We start from the raw sequence: 17375 nt of genomic DNA on the forward strand, positions 1-17375 counted from the left end.
GCATGGAGTCATTGAGAGAACAGAGCTGGGCTTGGGAAACCCAACGGTATCCCTTTCTGAGTGCAAACAACCCAGGAATTCAGACCCACAGCTCCGTTCGGTTCAGTCACCCTATGCGGTTTTGGAGGATGCCTGCAAGGTTAAGCCAAATGTGGATTCATTCCTTTCGACGCGGGGACTTCACTTGCTTCATCTTAACATCAGACGCCTTTTCCTTAAAATCACCGAGATACGTCTCCTCAGTTACAGCAATAAGGTGGGACTTTTTTGTTTTACCGAGATATGACTGGACGACTCCATTAAGGACGCCAAAATTGAAATAGAGAACTAATTTTTAATCAGGAGAGACCGAAACCGTAAAGGTGGAGGTGTGTGTCTCTATGTGAGATCGGACATTGGTTTGCCGATCAAACGATGTGACGATAAATCGGAAGTTATCATGATAGGAGATTTTAATACTGATACTCAAAAGACGGACCTCTCCGGCTATAAGGTGTTATTGAGTTTTTGTCACTACTTTAGTTTACATCAGCTGATCTAAGAACCAACACGTGTCTGTTCTTCCACTCAAACTATTATATTAACCTTGTTATAGTGTCAGAAAAGTCTAGGGTAGCAAGTAATTATGGATTGAGTGATCATTCTATTGTTTTCTGCACTCGAAAGATAAAGAAAGCAGTGCTCAGTTGTCATAGCTCTGTAAGAGCTAAATTATGGGTCATAATTCAAATAACCCATTCTTAATTTCTTGGCCATAACATTTTCAACTAAAGGAGTAGTGCCAGGCTTTTTCACCCCCTCCCTTTGTGCTTTTTTGTTTTTATGTCTTGTAGCTGAACTTTCCTCCTTTCACTTCCATAATCATCTCATCCATCGTCATTGTCAATGTCACCAGCTCCATTCACCATGCCTGTGTCCACAGAACTACACTGAAAAAAATGATTTTGTGGTGAAGTAAATACTACAGAAAAAAAACAATGTAATTTACATGAAAAAGTTAGTTCAGGCAAGAATTTAAAAAACGAAGTAAATTCTATATTAGTACTCAATTCAAGCAAGTAGAAATGAAAGCGTAAATATCAACGTTATAAAATTAAGTTCATCATGCACTGGGCCTTGAATAATTAATGAGGTTGATTTTTCACTGGTTTCCAGCTGTATACACTGTTTTATCATTGCTTTTGTTGTTAGGATTAGTAACTTGTCATTTTGTGACATTTGGAGTTCATTTTCTACTCAAAATGACACATTTAAACACAAAAACGTTCCATCAAATGTTACCGTCATTGTGTATTGTCTACGAAGTATTGAGGTCTCTGTGTTCACATAATACTTTCCTTCTATAATGGAAATATGGTCTCACACAATATCTATTGTATTAATTACTTGGATGTTTCTAAGTAAAGCATATACTTTAAAAGTGTGGTTTTATTCAATGTTATATTGTTTGAGTGAAATGTATCACAAAGGAAACTTCTACTAAATAGATTTTACCTCAACCTTTTATTAGCCAAGTTAAGATTACTTATTTTCTTTTTTACTTTCACTTAACTTAGTTAAGTACAGTTTACTTAATTCCATATGTGAAATTTACTTTTAAAATATCTGTGCAAAAACTTGCCAAAGAAAAATTAAGTACATTTATCCTCAATCACCTGCACCTGGAAGCCATTACCCTCGTTATCTCACTCACTGGCTGCCTTCGCAGGACGCATTCAGGTGAGAAGGCATCAAGGCACGTCCGAATGCAGCGTTAGCTTCACTTCCTGTCTCTGTCCTGAGATCCTTCATCTGGTCGCTTTTTGAAGGCAGCATGTATTCTTCGGATTCTTCCCTGCCTTTGATATCCCACAATCCTGTGCTTTACATTCTGTGACAGTTGATCTAGAAAAATAAAGATGGCGTCTGAAATTTGCAGCTGTTCGTCAGTTTGTGTGTAAATGTACATTTTTGATAAATGTTTTTCACTTATGATGTAATTTTATGAAAGTAAAATAATGCCAAATGTTTTTGAAACAAAAAGCCTGTTGAATTGCACTACTTGACAAAAATATGCATTGCATTAACCATGCTTGCATTTTAATGCATTATATTTTAAGGACTTGCATTTTTTATTTGCTCAAATTCGACATGGTTGAATATTTAAGCTGTGAATATTTCAATTCAAAATATTTCAAACACATTTTCATTATTAAAAATTCAATAATCCATATTCACCCTTCATATTTCACTTCCAAAATATTCAAACTTTTTAAAAATACAACCTATAATATTCAACAGGCAATTTTCGGTCCATTTTATTTCGCTTCACAAATTCGCTTCCACAAATTCAGTGGTTCAAATTCGACAGTAAATTCAACACTGAGATCCAGGAACTGCAGGAAAAGCAGTAGATTACAGAGCATAATCCCCATCAGCTGTTTTTATCTGCTGTTTGTTTTTAACCGGAAAAAAAACGTTATCAAAAGAAAAGGCGATGGTCAAAGAATCTCTGACGTCCACCGGACTTTCTGGTGCGCCATGCCGCCGGTTGTTTTGATTTTGTTTCCGGTGCTTCCTCTGCGCCTCGTCACCTCGCTTTCTGATTGGCTACACGCCACAGTCTGCGTGCTCGTTTGTCCCCGGGGGGCACCACACACGAGGAGAAATCGGGCCAAAAAAATCCAACATGTTGGATATCCCCGATTTGAGATCTGAGCGGAACGTCCTTCCGAGCAGACGAGAGCAGTCTTAACACACCACACACGGCAGGAATATCTGATCAGATTATTTTACGATAATCGGAGCATCCTTAAGATTGTCGGAAGGGGTGAATCGGGGCTAAAATCGGCCTAATTTTCCTGCCGTGTGCACCAGTCATAACTATGGTGACCTTGAGCAAGGCACCTAACCCCAATCGCTCCCGGGGCGCCACAGCAATAATGGCTGCCCACTGCTCCAGGTCTGTGTGTTCAATAATACTCACTGCTGTGTGTGTGCACTTGGATGGGTGAAATGCATGGGACACCATACTTGGCTACACGTCACTTTCAAACTTTCACTTTCAAACTTCCCAGGACAGTCCCACTTCAGGGTTTATATTACATTTGGCGTCACAGGCGAGAGAAGGAGGAAGGCCATCTATAACAGCACAGAGGCTGCAGAGAAAGCAGCCATGTCTCTACTTGTACAAATCAGTCACTGTACATTCATTTAAAGGGTTAGTTCACCCCAAAATGAAAATTCTGTCAGTAACTACTCACCCTCATGTTGTTCCAACCCCGTAAGACCTTCGTTCATCTTCGGAACACAAATTAAGATATTTTTGATTAAATCTGAGAGCTGGATCACTCTGGATTCATTTCCTTCTCTGTGGGCCGTGAGATTTCACGTAGTGGAACTGCGCAACGGTTCTGTGTTGTACGTCACACGCAGGCTCACCATTGGCCGACGCTGGTCATGTGTGTGATGCGTGTGACGTACAACCTAGAAGCTTTGCGCAGTTTCACTACGTGAAATCTCACAGCCCACGGAGAAGGAAATCCAGAGTGATCCAGCTCTCAGATTTAATCAAAAATATCTTAATTTGTGTTCCGAAGATGAACGAAAGTCTTAGGGGGTTGAAACAACATGAGGGTGAGTAATTACTGACAGAATGTACATTTTGGGGTGAACTAACCCTTTAATTCTGACTTTCGCATACATAAAAAAGTCATTTGGTTGTGGATAGTAAGATACATTTGCAACATTCATGGATAATTGTGCATACATTTGTTAATTTTGAGAATAATTGCATTCAATAAAATCTGGACATGGCTATAAATTTGATCAAATCTGGACATTATAATGTGAAAACACTAACATAGCCTACTCTGTAGAGTTTGGGGCATCATATTTGGAAATCAAAGGTTGAAACAAAACTTTAATGAAGACTATATAGCTAATATCCAGTCAATAACAGGCACATTAATTGTTTGTGGAAAAACCTTTACTAGCATTTGTTACATTTGAGAGCCAACAATAAAAACGTCATGCACATTAAATTGGTGCATTAATGGACTGGGCATTGTTACAGATTTCACAATTCGATTTTGTTTCACAAGCTTTCGATGTGATTAAATTCATTTCGAAATATTTAATTTACATGTCATTTTTAAAGACAAAAATCTGCAAACAAATGCTGTGAACTATAGGCTGAACTCTCGGCTCACTCTCACTGAACCTCTCACATTGCTGTAATATTAAAGGTTAAACTTGGCAACACAGCCCAAACTATTATACTCAATTGGTATTTCAGGTATAATTAAAGGCGAATTAACACTCAAACAAAACAGTTGAATACAAACATTCAAATTAAACACATTTCTAGTTTTAGTGAGTGAATGAAAAAAGGGAAGTCTCAGTTTTAATTGATATACAAGTATTAAGCAGTTTTATGTAGGCTATTAAGTAAAAAACAACAACATATAAAGTGCAAATATTTAGCAATTTGTTCCTCTCCAGAGTTTAATCTGTCTAACTAATGAGCAGTGGACTTTGAATGACTTTCCTGAGGTAAATGTCATTTTGTTTTTTATCAGCTATTATTTATGTCTTCGCAGTAATACTGCAATTACATAAAAGATTATGATTGCATTGCCTGTGATGGACTGGCCACCTGTGCAGGGTGTTTAGAGTATAGCTTTCAAAGGTAAGCGAGTAAATGTTAATGTAGATATATTACTGCAAACGGTCTCCCTCCAATGGAAAAGCAGTGTATTACAGTTTTTCAAAAATGCTTACACTTTTTGAAACATTGCTCCATTTCTATAAACTCCACACACAAAACCACAAAACAATCTACACAAGATGCAAAACATCCCAAATCTATTGCAAAAGCAAATGCTTCATTCAAAACTATTTGAACTCTTCTAAAAATGCTATTTATGCTACTCTACACAGTACACAAAAATAAAATGACTCTACATAGGCACATACACGCCAAACAACACACAGATGTGATAAATGTAAAACACTAGGCCTACTATATTGTGTCTTTTGCTTGTTCGGTGTGCAGTGGAGTGTACAGGAGTTTGTCAAAGGTGTACAAATATCAGTCATATCATCAGTAAATGAGTGTGGCATTTAAATAGTAGTGTTTCTCAAATGAAACTAAAGAGCTGTTGTTAGTTTTAAATGAAGTGTCTAATGTAGAGAACTATGTTTAGAGTTTTGCAAAAAGTTTGTTTTACAATAGCAAACTGAGTTTAAAGCACATAATGTGTTTGTAGTTCTGTAGACCTGGTCTAAAGATTAGGTATGTGAATGGTTTCACTTGGGCCTCAAGACCTTTTAGTGTCTAAGCAATTAAAAAAAAAAATGTAAATGGAAAAAGCCTTCAGCATCATGTAATTAATATTCATAAAGAAGGGTCTCATTGTGACAGGTCTGGAAGACCATCGTTGTTTGTCAACCGCCAATAAAATCTCAAAAAGAAGAAGACGGAAGAAGGAAGACCTTATTAATATTCATAACCCAATCCTTCGTCATAGTAATTTGGCATGAGGCTTAGTTAGTCGCTAGCCGAGCTCATCGATCTGGTCATCATGCAGTTGCAGCGTCATTGTGGGCTGTCGTTTGAATGAAGTTACAAGACATACAGATCTTCCGCATCCCAACTTAAACCCGGCATTTGGTGTAGAGCTGTTTAAAGGACAAGCAAACAGAAAGATGCCCGTATTTACAGGTCTGTTCACAGTATGATTTGACATAAATCATAGTTAGTTTTTAAACGATAAGAGATGCGTTAGAAGAGGCAGCGCCGTTAGCATGAGACATTAGCTCCAGGCCTCAGTTGATGGTTTCTGTTTAAAAACAGAGGGAAAGCTAAACAAGAAGCAGAAATCCCATAACAAGCGTTCTGGTGTGACTTGTATTTAGGCGTTACGTTTATTTTATATGGAAATGTATGATGTGAAATGTAAACGTTCAGACTTGAGTAACGTTACTTATTAGTGATGAAGCATGTTATCATGCCGGCTAGGCGGCTCACACTTTATTTTAATACATTTTAAAACTTATAGCACTTTCAATTAATAGACAGTATTTCTGAACAGTAGGTAACGTTACAGACTTTACACTAAAAAAATGTAGTTGTTGCAAAATTGACTGTAGAACAGCTTGTAGGCTAAACATCAAAATTGATGCATCATGGCTTGTATCCATAGTTGTGCTGCAAATCTGGTGTGTTGTAAATTTACTAGTTCACTGTAATGGATTTCCAGGGATACATTTGTTAAACTATATTATTTATATATATGTCTTACTGCTGTAATAACGTTCAGGTGTAGCATCTCATGTGGTGGTTATGTTTTGTGTGTAGTCTCAGCTCAGTCGTGTTAATGGGGTTTCAAACAAACATATTTCAAAGAATAGTTCACCCCTGATTGTTCAGGATGTTATGCTAAAAATATTTGTTTTCCACCTAAGCAGAAATATAATTGTATCGTTTCAAAAGACATGAGGATGAGTAGAAGATGATTGAATATTCACTTGTGGGTCACTTGTAAAGCAGGTGTTTTAAAGCTGTTCCCTGCTCCCTACACATTTTGGAGGTTTCCCTTATGGACCCTTTTCACATTTCCGGGGTTCTCAGAAACAGCTGGTGTCATGAGCTGTGTTTCCATCCACCTATTTTTATGTGCATTTTGGGATATGGAATAAAAAAAAAATGCTGGATGGAAACGTCAAGATGCGCATACGGTTGTGGCCAGAATTATTGGCACCCCTGGTTATATGATCAAAGATGGCTGTAAAAAAAATCTGCATTGTTTATCCTTTTGATCTTTTTCAAAAAATTTGCAAGAAGAGAACCTTTTTCTCCATAATGCCGGATGAGTTTGGAGATCAGAGTCCATTCCTCCATACAGAATCTCTCCAGATCCTGCAGGTTCCCAGATCCATGCTGGCGCTTCTACTCTTCAGTTCAGCTCACTCATCTTCTATAGGGTTCAGGTCAGGGACTGGGACGGTCACGGCAGAAGCTGCGTTTTGTGCTCAGAGACACATTTTTGTGTTTTGATGTTTGTTTTATATCGTTGTCCTCATGGAAGATCCAATCACGGCCCATTATAAGATTTCTAGCAGAGGAAATTTGAATTTATCTGTTGATATTTGATAGAATCCACGATGCCATGTATCTGAACAAGATGTCCAGGACCTTCAGCAGAAAAATAGGCCCACAACATTAAAGATCCAGTGGTATATTTAACCGTAGGCATGGGGTACTTTTTATCCCTGTGTGCACCAAACCCATCTGGTGTGTTTGCTGCCAAAAAGCTCTTTTTTTAGTTTCATCTGTCCACAGAACCCTGTGGCGTTTGAAGATCCAGCCGTGTGTCTGACAACTGAATAGCAAGGAGGATTTTTCTTAAAACCCTCCCAAATAACATGTGATGTAGGGGCTGTTTGATTTATTTATTTATTTTAAATTTTTGGAAACCTAATCTCTGCAATTCTCCATCTATGATCCTCTGAGAGTCTTTGGCCACTCAAACGCTCCTCCTCACCGTGCATTAGGACGATATAGACACACGTCCTCTTCCTGGCAGATTCATATCATCTTTAGTTGATTATTGCCCTGATGGTGGAAATGTGAATTTTCAATGCTATTTTCTTACAGCCACTTTCTGTTTTGTGAAGCTCAACAATCTTTTGCTGCACATCAGAACTATATTCTTTGGTTTTACTCGTTGTGATGATGGATGATTAAGGGAATTTGGCCTTTGTGTTTCCTCATATTTAAACTCCTGTGAAACAAGAAGTCATAGCTGGAGAATTTCATGCTCCTAGTCACCCTGGGGTGCAATTTTTTTTTTAAATATTCATGGGGATATACTTCAGAGATATTTTACCTATATAAATTCTAGGGGTCCAATAATCATTCCAATAATTGTGGCCAACGTGTTTTGTTCAATGAATGATTCGATTTTTGTGCTTTTTTAAATGAAAGATCAAAAGGATAAACAATACAGATTTATTTTTACAGCCATCTTTGATCATATTTTTTACATGGGGTGCCGATAATTCTGACCACAACTGTAAATTCTCAAAATGCACATAAAAAAACATGCGCTAATTGAGACGAATAAGTGTATTATGTGGATGGAAACCCATTTACCGAATAAATCCCTCGACTGACTCGCGTGACTGCCTCAACAGAGGATCTGATTGGATAACCGGACTAATCACGGACCAACCGCATCGCACAGCATCTCAAACGCTGCTTTGGTCGTTCCTTTTGCGTTTCCTAAAAGCATCGTCAGCCAACCATGGTCACGACTCAGAAGATCCGCTGAACTCTGTTGGTAACGATGGAACTTGCGACTATAGTTCGTTTTGGAAAAATACCTAAGCCAAAGTCTGTCCTCCAAAATGATCTGGTTTATTTCCCTCCCAGTGGCATCTCACATGATTTCCTTCCCGAACACCAGGTCGGTGTATCTATAGATGGGTTAACTGGTATCGTGATGAATGAAACTTTTGCTCCAATAGAAAAGAAATGCGGCTTTCTACGACTTTCCAAAAAGATGGAAAAAATATAGTGAGGTTGTTTACGGCAGTCATAAGAGAGAAAGATGAGGAATTTATCGTCACTCCCTCAGGCGCTGTAATAGAAAAATGTGCAGTACTGGGTGTGGAGAATCCTGGGATAGTCTGAAAACCCATACGTATTTTCGTAGAAGACAAGATGCAAAGTTTGCCACTGGGGTAAAAAGTCTGTATCTCGCTGCTCTTTGGATGTGGGATAGTTACAAAAGACATTAGAGGCCAAGGCATTTGAGAATGTAGAAAAAATATACAAAGCCTTTCTGTAGACTATCAGCAATGTGCAGATGCGTGGCACTGAATAATTTAGCTGTGTCACTATTCTTTTGGTGTCTTGATTTTTCCTTCTTTTTCTCTGTGAATATCTTAGTGAATGTGAAATGGGGAAAGGAGAAGTTTGATGCGGTGGAGCTGAACACAGAGGAGCCGCCCATGGTGTTCAAAGCCCAGCTTTTCGCTCTAACAGGAGTTCAGCCGGAGAGACAGAAGGTCATGGTGAAAGGAGGAACACTGAAGGTACTGGCTGGAGTCTGTAACGGAGAGCTGTCATATTTACTGTCCTCTGTTATTGCTGGTATGTGACTTCTTTTACCTTTTGTTCACCAGGATGATGAGTGGGGCAATATCAAGTTGAAAAATGTAAGTATGTGGCTAAATCTTGACTTCTGGTAGATTCAGAAAATGCACTTAAAGAGTCGACCTGTAATAAGAGTTCAGCAGTTTATAGTAACACAAGATCCAAAATAGGTGATCCAACAGTACACCTTAATTTAATAATTAGTTCTGATTAGTTCCTTAATACACGTTCCTGGTCTTATTGTGCGCGTTTGTTGATGGCCATTCGAGCGCTAGTCTAGAACAGCGAGCAGTCGCGTGACTGACTGACTGCTGGAGCACTTCAGGTTCGGGTGGACCACCAAAAACAATGTTACAGCCGTTCATAAATCGTATAAATACATTCCCATTACCACAACTCCAGTTAAATATACTAAATTATTGCCTAGATTTATTGAAACTTCGCACAGAAGTCCGAGTGAGCAGCTTTGTCATCTCAGCTCAATGCAGCCCTTACATAGCGAAACGAAACCGCTAATGTACGACTACAAAAAAACTAAACTGTACATAAGTAAATTATATGAAATAGGCTAAAAAGAGTTTAAAAAAAAGAGCTAAAAAATAACTAAAATACAGTTTTGATTTAGTTTGTCATATTTAGCTGAATTTTGAACCTGCTCACCAAACCCACTCCCTTGAGGGGCGAGCCTGGGAAAGAAACAAAAGACATTTGACTCATTAGAAGGCAGTGTACCATCAGAATTATTTTGAAACTGATATTTCTAGTTAAAAAAAAACGTCCATACAGTTGCTTTAACAATTCACTACAAACTCAGGTCTGGCTCATAGACTGTAAAAAAACATAGACGTAGTGTCACGAAAATGGGCAAAGAGGCAGGATTAGCCGAGGTTACGTGGCGCTAACAGACAGCAGACAAACTGCTAGTAGTGACATCAGCGGCAATCCACCTGTCACTCAAGTGGCCGCACCCTTATTATGCACAACTTTAAGGCTTAATAAAATTGAAACGGATGAGCTATAAAATAATTCACTCTCCTCACAGTTGTCATAAAGGGCAAAATTAGCTATACAGACCAAAGCCACTTTTTGCACCAGGCTGTAAACATATATTTTTCTGCTGTAAAGTTGGGCATTTTAACATGGGGGTTTATGGGATTGACTCTCTTTTGGAGCCTGTCTCTAGTGGCCAGTCGCTGAATTGCAGTTTAAGTCACTTCCGTGCTGGATTCAAGAGAGAGACGGGAAGGTTGACTTTAAATGTGAGTTTTCTTCGGCTTAAGATGTTTTGATCCATGTAGGGGATGACTCTTCTGATGATGGGCTCCGCTGACGCCCTGCCTGAAGAGCCTGTAGTGCGACCCATGTTTGTAGAGGACATGACGGAGGAGCAGCTCGCGTCTGCCGTACGTGTTCAGGCCAGATCTGAAACAGATCTGCCATTACAGTATTTTAGCAGGAATCAGAGAGACAAGCCAACAGCTGTGAAATCATCTCTGCTATCTGTGTCATGTTCAGATGGAGTTGCCGTGTGGATTGACGAATCTGGGCAACACATGCTACATGAATGCAACAGTGCAGTGTCTACGCTCCGTGCCTGAGCTCAAAGGCGCTCTCAGGAGGTACAGTTTAGCCATGTCCTTCATATCCAGTTCACACATGTTATGTGGTGTAATGCATCAATGTGTTTTTGTGGTAATTCGCCTCCATCTGTAGGTATTCTGGTGCCTTGCGGTCTTCTGGAGCTAACGCACCTTCCCAGTACATCACAGCAGGTGACTGACTTTCACTATCAGTTTTGAGGTTACCGAATTCTTTTATTTATTTATTTGGCCAACTGTTTGGGGTCAGTATGTCCAAGCTAATGCATAAAAGAGTCAAGCTGTGTAGCCTTACTGAATCCCACAGGTTTTGTGGGCCGCATGTAGCTCATGTTTGATTCTTCTCTCAGCTCTGCGTGATTTGTATGAGTCCATGGATAAGACCTCGTCAAGCATTCCTCCCATCATTCTGCTGCAGTTCCTGCACATGGCCTTCCCACAGTTCGCTGAGAAAGGAGACCAGGGCCAGTACCTTCAGCAGGTCGGGTCACACATCTTTAGCTCAATACATTTAAGCAGAAAATGTTCTGTCAAAGTGGAACGTTTTTATATATATGTGTGTATTTTTCCATTTACTCAGGATGCCAATGAGTGCTGGGTCCAGATGATGCGGGTCCTTCAGCAGAAACTAGAACCTGAAGAACTAGAAACCCCACCAGAGGCAAGGCTACTCTATTATATATATATATTCATATTCATTCTAGGGTTGTCAAAAGTATAGATACTTTGTTTACAAGTTGGTACTGAACTCTGTGAGGAGCATCAAAGGTTTCTATTTACAACGTGTTTTTGAAGCATTGATCATTGTAGCCAATCACAGACTTATGTTGCGCATGATGCCAATCAGAGATGTTTAAGTTAGTCGTAATCCACTCAACATGCTCGTGAATCCTTTATTTCCAAAAAAGTGTAAACGCGATGTAAATAAGAGATTATTTGTGCAGTGTGGACAGCTTTTTTGACTATTTTCATAGTAGTGTGTATCTAACCGTGTAGAGTAGACCAGGGGTGCTAACGATTAATCGATTAATTGTCGATAATAATTTAATCGATAACTTAACGATCGTCGATTAAGCCGGTTCATGCGCATACGCTCAACCGCGAAACACGTAAAGCAGATACGAGTAAAAAAAGCAAAGTTATGTTTGGGACCTTTAAGGCTAGAATTACAACTTCATGACAATAAGTTTGCATGTGCATTCGCAGCCTTTTGTTTTGTGTAAATGTAAGTTGTAATATTGTTTATTTTGTGTAGGCCTATATATATATATCTGATTGATCTCATAGAGGATGCTACGGTTGAGAATGAATGCGGTAGTAAAACACGCCGGTGATCATCTTCAGCCGCTCAAATAGCAATGCACGACTAATAATGACTATGATTTGGACTGTCATATTACATAACACGATAGAGAGAACTATATTGTAATAAATCGTTGTGAATTCATTGGGTTTAGCTGCCGTGTTTCAGCGCATCCACAACAGTAGTTACACATTCTGACAAGCACACATAATCTGAGGCGCCGTTGGTGACATTTAATAATCAAATATAACGACTACAACATAAGTAATTTAATGAAATGATCAATCACATCAACTCATTTTACAATCCCACCTGCCCTTTATTTAGATTAAAAACCCATCTCATTCATTTGGTGAGGAACATGGCGTTTTGAGCAGATTTGCAGACCCTGTCATGCTGTCGGCCATATGATACTGCAGCGGCAGGATTAATGCTAATGATTAATTGATCGTTAATTTAAACGACGATCGATCATGGGAATTTGTGTAAATTGACATCCCTAGTGTACACTGCAAATATTCTTTACATCTGTTTTGAATTGCGTGATTGAATCCGAAACTGCATTGATTGACAGGGATATAACCATAGCAACAGATGGGACGACGCAATCTGATACTGTATGTCAAAATACATGTATCTTAAAGTGTAAATGGACACTAGTTGACCTGCCACTTGTTCTATCTTTTTATAAGCAATGTTTACTTAATACATTTAAATGTTTATATTTACTTATAATTAGTATCATCATAATTAAACTCATTTAATTTAATGAAAATTTGTATTTTCAAATAGTTCAATAAAATAGTAAATTAGTTCTTGCTATGGTATTGAAATTGACATATTGACAGCCGTGAAATCTCACTGGTATTTGTACCGACTACTGGAATTTTGGTGCTGTGACAACCCTAATATATTCAAACTCTTTCATTACAGAAATGCAGAGAATTTATAATAAAATGGGTCTTTATTTGTAACATTGTTTTTTAGCTTGCAGACAAATATGATAATGTATCTATTCTTCTTTGTTTGTTTTGGTGGAATAACAGACTGACAGTGATAGTGGAGCTGCTGCCGCCGCAAAAAAGAAGAATTTCATCGATCAGTATTTTGGTGTTGAAATTGAAACTACGTATCCTTTGAGAAGTGCCTGTTGTACACGTCTATATCAGCATGTGCTCTCTCAGTCAGTGATTCTGTGGGCTGTTCTTTCTTCAACACACTGCATTTCTTCAATGTTTACTAGGGTTGGGAATCGAAAATCGGGATACTTAAGGTCAAGAATCATCATGTTCGATTCCTCTTATCGATTCCTTTGTGTGCATCTTAATATGCTTCCAAAACGAGCGCACAGAAAGCCGCCTCTTATACTGTATACTGTAGTTCCTTCCGCCTCTTTTTGCACTTGAACGGATAAATATACACACAAAAACGTCAAAAGATCCTCAAACACAGTAGCTTATGTCTTAAATGTAAACATTTGACAAAGGCATCAGATGTTGTAGTCGGAGTTCACTTAAGGCGTGGGTATACTTCATTTCCCAAAGTATACTTTGGGCTTTACGCTACTCTGATAACACTGAGAAATGAACTCGACTTGTCATGTTTGGGGGAATGATCTATAATCCCGCTGACTATTTGATTATGTAAGTCTTTTGAATTCACTGCGTCACATTGCACTGCACGATTCTGCTTAGCAGCCATTATGATGATATATTATGGGGAAGGCCAGACTGAGCATAATGTGTTTTGTAGTCTGACGACTCCTGGACTGAGTTGAAATTTTCACCAGGCCAATAGATATGAATTGTACGGTACTTAACCTTTATGTGTCCAGTATGAAATGTACCGAGTCAGAGGACGAGGACCCAACTAAAGGCTCCGAGAGCCAGCTGCAGCTCAGCTGCTTCATCAACCAGGAAGTGAAATATCTCGCCACTGGACTCCGACTGGTGAGTGGACCGTCCCGTACGCAGAGCCACCGGTGCTCACAATCCCTGTTAATATTGACCCTGTCTCTCTCATTATATCCAGAGGCTACAGGAGGACATCACGAAGTTCTCTCCATCCTTACAAAGAAATGCCCTCTATATCAAATCGGTATGTTTTACCTTTTGGCATTTCTGGCGTCAGTGGAGAAATGCTGCTTTTTGTTCAAGCGTTTTCTCTTTCGTACAAGAATAAAACAGTCACTTTTTCTGTTTCTGCATTCAAGTCCAAAATCAGCCGTCTCCCGGCATACCTCACGGTTCAAATGGTGCGGTTCTTTTACAAAGAAAAAGAGTCTGTGAATGCCAAAGTCCTCAAGGTAGGTCTTTTACTGAGCAGGGGTTTAAGATATCAGGTGTTGTCACCAAAATATCTATAAATTGATTGTAAACTTGAATTTTGCTGCATTTAGGATGTCAAATTTCCTCTTATGCTGGACGTCTTTGAGCTGTGCACTCCTGAACTTCAGGAGAAGATGCTTCCTATGAGGACAAAGTTTAAGGAGGATGAAGACAAGAAATTGGAGATGCAGCAGCAGCAGCCGAAAGCAAGTGCCCTGTGTGACGTCATGCTGAACGCATCTTGCTTTTTGAAAAGCCATCTAACATTTTGTTTCTCATTCAACAGGTGATTCAGAAGGTTGGGGCACCAAAGGATAAAAAATATGAACCTTTCTGTTTTTCTGAAGGTGAGCACTCACTGCAAAGCTACTAATGTCAGGGATAGGCAACGTCGATCCTGGAGTGCCGCTGTCCTGCAGAGTTTAGCTCCAACCCTAATCAAACACACCTGAGCAAGCTAAACAATGTCTTCAGGATTACTAATGCTAAAGGCAGGCGAGTTTATATCAGGGTTGGAGCTAAACTCTGCAGGACAGCGGCACTCCAGGATCGACGTTGCCTATCCCTGGTCTACATGGTTCTGTAAGTTTAGTGTGCAGATTGATTTATAAGCTTCACTTCGTTCTTCTCTACAGACTTGGGCTCCAACAACAGCGGTTACTACGACCTGCAAGCGGTTCTGACGCATCAGGGCCGATCCAGTTCATCTGGCCACTATGTCGGCTGGGTTAAAAGGAAAGAAGGTCAAGTATTGTCGTTGTCAAATCAAGTTTTTGCTTTCATTATTTGTAAAACGTACTTGCATAGTCTTTATTTTTGCCTTTGCAACTGTAAACGCGACTTGATAGCATTCTTTCCTAGTGTTGGGTAATGCTACTTTTACAAGTTATCCATTACAATATTTCGTTATTCCCTAAAAAGTAACTAATTATTTTAGTTGCTTTTTATGGAAAGTTATGTAGCCACTGCTCCCTCTAAGCTACGCACGTGTGCACGACAAAATTAATAAAATGCTGTGGAAAAGGTAGACGTAAAATATGTGGGGAAAGCCATTTCATTGTATTGTAGCGAATAAGAAATAATTGCAGTGTTTGGATCAACCGCTGTAGAGTTAGATAGACAGACGGGTTTAATAGAGCATGATGTGAGCCAAATCACTCACTGTTGGTACACTCTAATGGACGGGGTACAAAAGAGCTCAAGATTCAATGCAAATACATGAGAAAAAAAGGCATGTTTTAAATAAGAGGTTTGATCAAGTGCTGGAAATAACTATGATTAGCGCAGCACGGTAACTCAGATCCGTTTAAATGACGGGTTCACGCTCAAAGCACTCCTAGGACACCTGCCACAGTACTCCCATCCCGAGGACACGAGGCATGGAAAGAGTAACAGGGTTACTTGTTTATAATAATGACTACATGTCTTGTATATTTTAAATGAGTTATGGTACTTATAAAAGTAATCTGATTACTGTAATGTAATGTGTGTTACCCAACACTGCCTGGTAATTCCCCAAATCTATTTTTCAAAATATCTAGGCAAATTTGCATACATTTCCAGCTCAAGCTGTTTATTTCTTCTGATGTATGTTTGTGTAGAGGAGGGGTTGTCCAGTCCTGCGTTGAGGAGCAGCTGCAGCTAAACCGCTTCTGGTGTTCCTTAAAGGGATAGTTCACCCACCAATGAAAACCGTCATCATTTTCTCACACTCATGTCGTTCCAAACCCGTAGGACTTTTGTTCATCTTCGGAACACAAATGAAGTTTGAGGAAATCTGAGCGATTTCTGTCCCTGAAACTGTGACGCTTCAAAAAGTTCATCACAAAACGAATTCGTATGAATTGAGCAGTTTAGTCTAAATTCTCTGAAAAGACTCGATAGCTTTATATGATGAATTTAGGCTTTTATTCACATAGAAACATTCATCAACAGAAGCAAGTATGTTCGCGTGACGTGTGAGAACCAATGAGGTTCATTCTCGTGTTACGCAGCAATATCTTATTTCATCAAAGCTCTGAAGATGATGAACTAAAGTCTTATGGGTTTGGAACGGCATGAGGGTGAATAATTAATGACAGAATTAACATTTTTGGGTGAACTATCCCTTAAGACCTTGATTAGTATTTCTAATCAGGGTTTGATTCCCCCTTCTAATGCTCGAGTGCTTTGCTGTTGTATCTGGTGTTGATACCTCACTCTCTCTGAACAGATGAATGGATGAAGTTTGACGATGACAAGGTCAGCGTGGTGACCCCTGAGGACATCCTGAAGCTGTCTGGTGGAGGGGATTGGCATATAGCATATGTCCTTCTGTACGGCCCCCGGCGTCTGGAAATACTGGAGTAACGGTGTTTCACAGAGGAAACTTAAACCATAATTGCCATTTTCAAAGCACTGTCTGTATAGATGTGCAAATAAATTTGTGTCTTTAAAAACACGACCGTAATTTCTGAACTCTTCATGCATCAACTCAAGTGGCGTGTCTGTTAAGGGTGTTTTCCCCCTTTCATGGATGGTAGGTTGATGGACCTGATCCTTTTTATTGGACTTTTTTTTAACGTTTTCTATATGCATTGAATATTTTTTTAAGCCTGTGAAAAGGTGTTCATGCTCAATAGACAGAATCCCACCACAGTATCTAAAGATGTTCTTGGCCACAATACTGGATACTGGGATCTCTCCAAAAGGACCGTGTGTCTGAACGACCAAAGGTGGATTTCATATCAAAGCACTTTGAGAAGATGTTGTTCTGCTCGATTACTGCTTCTGTCTTCTAGCTGCCGTTCAACACATGCAACTGTAATCTTATCTGTCCTGAAATACTCAAATACAATCAAACCAAGAGAATTGACCTCTGTAATAAGTTATTGTTTACTGGCTTTTCATAAACCGTGAAAACAAATAAACATGCCATTAACACTCTTGTGTGTATTTTACAAACAAAACTGATTCATTTCAAATTGCCATTTATTTAAAAAAATGTAAAGTAAACAACTCATCCA

General features: G+C 39.1%; 1 protein-coding gene across 1 annotated transcript; it reads left to right on the forward strand.

The window, feature by feature from the left end:
* The first annotated feature begins 5546 nt into the window (after positions 1–5546).
* On the forward strand, positions 5547–16813 carry usp14 (ubiquitin specific peptidase 14 (tRNA-guanine transglycosylase)). Its single transcript, XM_056264814.1, has 16 exons — positions 5547–5704; positions 8936–9081; positions 9172–9204; positions 10441–10545; positions 10658–10761; positions 10856–10914; positions 11091–11221; positions 11321–11401; positions 13090–13172; positions 13878–13992; positions 14075–14140; positions 14256–14348; positions 14442–14576; positions 14657–14717; positions 15006–15113; positions 16583–16813. The coding sequence occupies exons 1-16, from the start codon at positions 5689–5691 to the stop codon at positions 16717–16719; spliced, it is 1473 nt and encodes a 490-aa protein (XP_056120789.1). The 5' UTR covers positions 5547–5688; the 3' UTR covers positions 16720–16813.
* The last annotated feature ends 562 nt before the right edge of the window (positions 16814–17375 follow it).

This window comes from Rhinichthys klamathensis, unplaced genomic scaffold, assembly GCF_029890125.1.
Source record: "Rhinichthys klamathensis goyatoka isolate OS25496 unplaced genomic scaffold, OSU_Roscu_1.1 h1tg000011l_1, whole genome shotgun sequence".
NCBI lineage: Eukaryota > Metazoa > Chordata > Actinopteri > Cypriniformes > Leuciscidae > Rhinichthys > Rhinichthys klamathensis.

What these genes read in the sequence shown, in the direction of transcription:
- usp14 (XM_056264814.1), top strand. An exon ending in TCGCCACTGGACTCCGACTG is followed by an intron (nt 13,993 to 14,074) that starts GTGAGTGGACCG and finishes CATTATATCCAG; the next exon opens with AGGCTACAGGAGGACATCAC. An exon ending in ACCTTTCTGTTTTTCTGAAG is followed by an intron (nt 14,718 to 15,005) that starts GTGAGCACTCAC and finishes TCTTCTCTACAG; the next exon opens with ACTTGGGCTCCAACAACAGC.